Source organism: Lathyrus oleraceus, chromosome 2 (genome assembly GCF_024323335.1).
Source record: "Lathyrus oleraceus cultivar Zhongwan6 chromosome 2, CAAS_Psat_ZW6_1.0, whole genome shotgun sequence".
NCBI classification, from domain to species: domain Eukaryota; kingdom Viridiplantae; phylum Streptophyta; class Magnoliopsida; order Fabales; family Fabaceae; genus Lathyrus; species Lathyrus oleraceus.
This window is the reverse complement of record NC_066580.1, coordinates 163,686,307-163,691,190: the sequence shown is the minus strand read 5'-3', so window position 1 is coordinate 163,691,190 and position 4,884 is coordinate 163,686,307. Positions and strand designations below refer to the sequence as shown.

At 42.5% G+C, this 4,884-nt stretch overlaps 1 protein-coding gene across 1 annotated transcript; it reads left to right on the top strand.

Annotated features, from left to right (window-relative positions):
* The first annotated feature begins 1,197 nt into the window (after positions 1–1,197).
* On the top strand, positions 1,198–1,842 carry LOC127122419 (uncharacterized). The gene has a single exon (XM_051052759.1). The coding sequence runs from the start codon at positions 1,198–1,200 to the stop codon at positions 1,840–1,842; it is 645 nt and encodes a 214-aa protein (XP_050908716.1).
* Positions 1,843–4,884: the final 3,042 nt, after the last annotated feature.

Genomic DNA, 4,884 nt, shown 5'->3' with positions numbered 1-4,884 from the left:
TGCCAGTGAATGGTCGCGAACAACCCTTTGGCATGCCAACTGCGATGATGGAAAATTTGCATAATTCGACATCGACATATGCCGACCCACTGTTGAGTGCATCTTCGCCATTGCAGGGATCTGGGTCCGGTGTAAACAATTTGGGTCGAAACCAACCTTTAGGGATGGGTCTTCATACCTAGATGTCCAATATAACAAATAATTCCGCAACGGTGTTGAGGCAGTAAATGGACGAAAGTAACCATGAAATGGTTCAGATGCTGGCCCAAACAATGGGTAAAATATTCAACCCTTTAATCCAAGATACTGCCCATTCGAACCAACAAATGGCATCGTAAATGACACGCATTGCATATTTTTTTGGTGTCCCACAACCTCCTCGACACCCTCAGAGGGGATGGACAAGAGAAAATCAAGGAGTATCCATCGAGGATGACCTTACCATTAACCAGGTCCCACGAAATGCACCACAAGCAAACTTGGTAGATCAGGGGACAGGAGTGGAACCACCTAGGGTCGAAGCACCTAGAGCTGAACAACAAATCCTAAGGGAAAAGGAACCAAGGGTAGTAATGGTTAATAGGCACCAAAATGCTCACGAACTCGTACACCAAGTTCGACGCGATAATAAGGCAGCAGATAATAATCTGGCAGCCATGGTCGAAAGAATCATGGTGCAAAATGGGGTAGATGTTGGCCTCCATAGGCCAAATTATACGTCACCTTTATCTGAGTATGATCTGCAGTCATGATTACCCGCTAGGTGGAAGGTCCCTAAATTCACCAAGTTTTCTAGGAATACTAGTGAGTCCACTGTAGAACATATGGCCAGATACCTCATAGAGGCAGGGGAAACTGCAAACAATGAGAGTCTTAGGATAAAATATTTCTCAAGTTCCCTTACGAAGAACGCCTACGTGGTTCACCACATTACCAGCGAATTCCATTGATACTTGGACTCGTTTGGAAAGATTGTTCCATGAGCAATTTTATATGGGACAGTCGAAGATAAGTATGAAAGAACTGGCCAATATCAAACAAAAGTTTACTGAGTCAATAGATGATTACCTAAACATGTTCCGTCTGCTTAAGGCAAGATGTTTTACGCAAGTGCCTGGCCATCAGTTGGTCGAAATGGTCGCTGGTAGCCTTGACTATTCTATTAGGAAAAAGTTGGATACCTAATACCTGACAGATATGGCTCAATTGGCTGATAGAGTTCGACAGGTGGAACATTTGAAGGCTGAGAAAACCATAACAAACAAAAACAATAGGAAGGATAGAATAGCCTATGTCGAATTAGGTAACGAAGAACCTGAAACGTTTGGGGAACAAGTAAATTTCAACGAAGGTGAGATTGACCTTGCTGAACTAAAGCAAGGAACGCCTTATTCCTGCAAAGTCCTAACCCCATCAAGTGGGAAGAATCCAGTCGAACCAAATAAGGATGCTAGGTTCCCAAAGAATATTTATACCTTCGACGTCACAAAATGTGACAAAATCTTTAATTTACTTATTAAAGATGGCCAGATGATAGTGCCTCATGGCGCTAAAATTCCCCCTCTAGAACAAAGAAAAAAGAGGGGTTCTTGTAAGTATCATAATATTTTTGGCCATAAAACCTCACAATATTTTATTTTCAGGGATCTTATGCAAAGTGCTATAAGGGATGGAAGGCTCCAGTTTGGGGACAAATCGAAGGCTTCGATGAGGATTGATGTTGACCCTTTTCAGATAGCTAATGCCCATTACACTGAACCATCCAGGGTCAACATGGTGGAAATATATGAAGATTCTGGAGAGAAGGCTGACATGGTCGAAGTCTCTGATGACTTTAAATAGGACGCTGCTAAAGGCGTCACTAAGGATCCCCATCAAATGTTCCCAACAGAAACTGTTGAGGGTTTCATCAGAGCGGTCACTAAAGATCTAAATAAGGGGACTGTTGTCAGTTTCACAAAAAATGATACCACTAAAGGTTTCATACACATAGACATGAATGAGGCCACTGAGGTCCTTAGAGTTAAGCTGCAAGAGTTAGACATTACTGAGGATGTCAACATGGGAATCAACATGGTCGAATTGACCTAGAAGACCGCTGAAATGGAGGTAGATGAAGAAAGCCTCCAACAGGAAGAATACAACAAAATGGAATACCCCAAATAGGAGGAAGGCCTGGTCTAATTTCTTCATAGGTGCCAAAGGAAAAGGTCAGAAGTTATGATGTGCCCAAGGTGCAGTTCAGTTTTCGATAGGAAAGCTGCGGAGAACCTCGAGGGGGTTCGACTGGCCAAGAAACGGAGAAATTGGAGGGACCCAAGAAATAGCCAAGCATCCGACAACAAATGGGATCTCAGGAGGGGAAACCAAAAGGGCCTACCTCTTCAGGCAAACAGACCTTCGACCTATAGGCCTACTACTGAAGCCCCTAGGGATACTTGGATGAAACCAGCCAGAGGGAGAGGACAAGGCCATCAAAAATGAAAAAATTCGATTTCAAAAGAGAGTCCTCAATAGCCTATCGAAAAGAGTTTCAAGCGTCGAAACAAGTGGCCTATTGTTCCGAGAATTACAAAGGAAAACCCCAATGTCCTGATCCAAGTGGAGAAGGAAAAAACGGCAAAGGAAAACTGAAAGAGAAGTTATAGAATAGTCAAAGCCTGAATCCAGTAGCAACATGCCGCTGAAAAAGGAAAAGAAAGAGGAAAGGAATCCGGTCGAGAGGAATTTATTTTCTCCTCAAGAGAAGGTGCTTGCGGTAAAGTCTGATCATAAAAAAGATATGATGATAGATGACTTCGATTCAGACGTTTCTTTGGACATTGCATGCAATGTGGTATTTGTCATTCCCAGAGAATATGACCAAGTCATGGAGGTGGAGGAGCCAGAAGATATGGTTGAAATGGAGATGGCTAAACATAAGCCTATGTGTTATTACATCATGTACAATGACTGTGTGGAGGAGCAAAACGCCTTCTTTGAAATGCCATATGAGTCGATAAAAAGCCATCTAAAACCTCTGTTTATTAGAGGTAAAGTAGGAAATGTGAGGGTAAATAAGATCCTCATTGACGGTGGAGCAGAAATGAATTTGATGCCGCATTATACGCTAAAAAGGTTCAGTAAGGATGACACCGACACAAAGCCCCACAACATGGTTCTCTCAAACTATGAAGGGAAAGTCAGAACTACAATGAGGGTGATACAAGATGACCTCACTATCGGCACAATAACAAGGCCGACAATGTTCATGGTAATACCATCAAAAGTCAACTATAATCTATTGCTAGGTAGAGAGTGGATTCATGGAATATCTGCAGTCCCTTCTTCGACGCACTAGAGGGTCACCATCTGTAGAAGCGATGGGATTGTGGAAAATATAGAAGCATGCCAAAGCTACTTTATGGATGAAGTTAATCATGTGGGTCGGAGCAGCTTCGACAGGAACCTGGCCAACATAGTGCCTTGCAGTCCAGCAGGTTTCGACCTTTCACTTGTAGATAACACATATTTCTCCCTCTATCTGCACCTAACCTACGGGTTTCAATGGGATAGAGAAGTGGTCGGAGAAGAGGACTTCGGCTATGGAGGTACCGAAGGTATCCAACCCACGGGTCGGGGAAGTGAATTTGGTGATGATGTCTGATCTGAAGACATTAAAAAGGATTTCGGATTATGTAGCCGAAAATAAATTAAAAGTGGCCTTAGAGGCCGAAGCTAAATACATGGATGTCGAAGCCAAAAAGATAGAAATGCACTTGGATGTCCCGGTAAGGACTTCGATCCATAACCACTTGATAAGGTTCCAGATGAAGTGCAAGGCCAGAGGCTCAACGCCATCTATGATGACGAGCCTTTGGGTTTCGAAAAGGATCCGCTGGCAAGTAACACGAAGATGCTAGCATAGGATCCCTTAGAAGAAATCGACTTGGGGACAGGGGGAATCAAAAGGCCCATATATGTAAGTGCCAACATCAGCCAAGAACTCAAGATCGAAGTGATCCAGTTGCTGAAGGAGTACAAAGACGGCTTCACATGGGATTACAATGAAATTCCTGGTTTGAGCAGAGATCTAGTCGAACTGAAGTTGCCAATAAAGCCTGGGAAGAAGCCTATCAAGTAGACCCCGAGGCGATTTGCACCCAAAGTTTTGTCGAAGACAATATAGGAGGTCGAAAGGCTTATCAGATGCAATTTCATCCGTACCACTAGGTATGTCAAATGGATTGCTAATATTGTGCTAGTTATTAAAAAGAACGGTACTCTGAGGGTTTGCATTTTCTTTTGAGATTTGAATGCTGCAACCTCAAAAGATGAGTATCCAATGCCTGTGGCAGAAATGCTAGTAGATTCTGCCACAGGATACACATATCTTAGTATGCTCAACCAATATTCTAGATATGAACAGATTTTCATTGTTGACGAAGATGTGCCAAAGACGACATTTCGATGCCCCGGAGCATTAGGCATCTATGAATGGGTAGTAATGCCTTTTGGCCTAAAATACACTGGGGTAACTTATCAGCGAACAATGAATTCCATTTTTCATGATTTCATCGAAATTTTTATGCAAATTTACATAGATGATATTATGGTTAAGTCCGTTTCAGAAAAGAATCATATAGACCATCTTTGATAATCATTCGACAGAATGAGGAAACATGGTCTAAAAATGAATCCTCTAAAGTATGCTTTTTGTGTGCAGGCAGGGGATTTCTTAGGCTTCATGGTCCACAAGGAAGGGATCAAAATTAATCAGAACAATACCAAGGCCATTATGGAGGAAAAAACACCATCAACAAAGAAGGAATTGCAGTCGTTGCCAGGCAAGATCAACTTCTTAAGGAGGTGTATATCGAACTTAAGTGGCAAGACTCAAGCCTT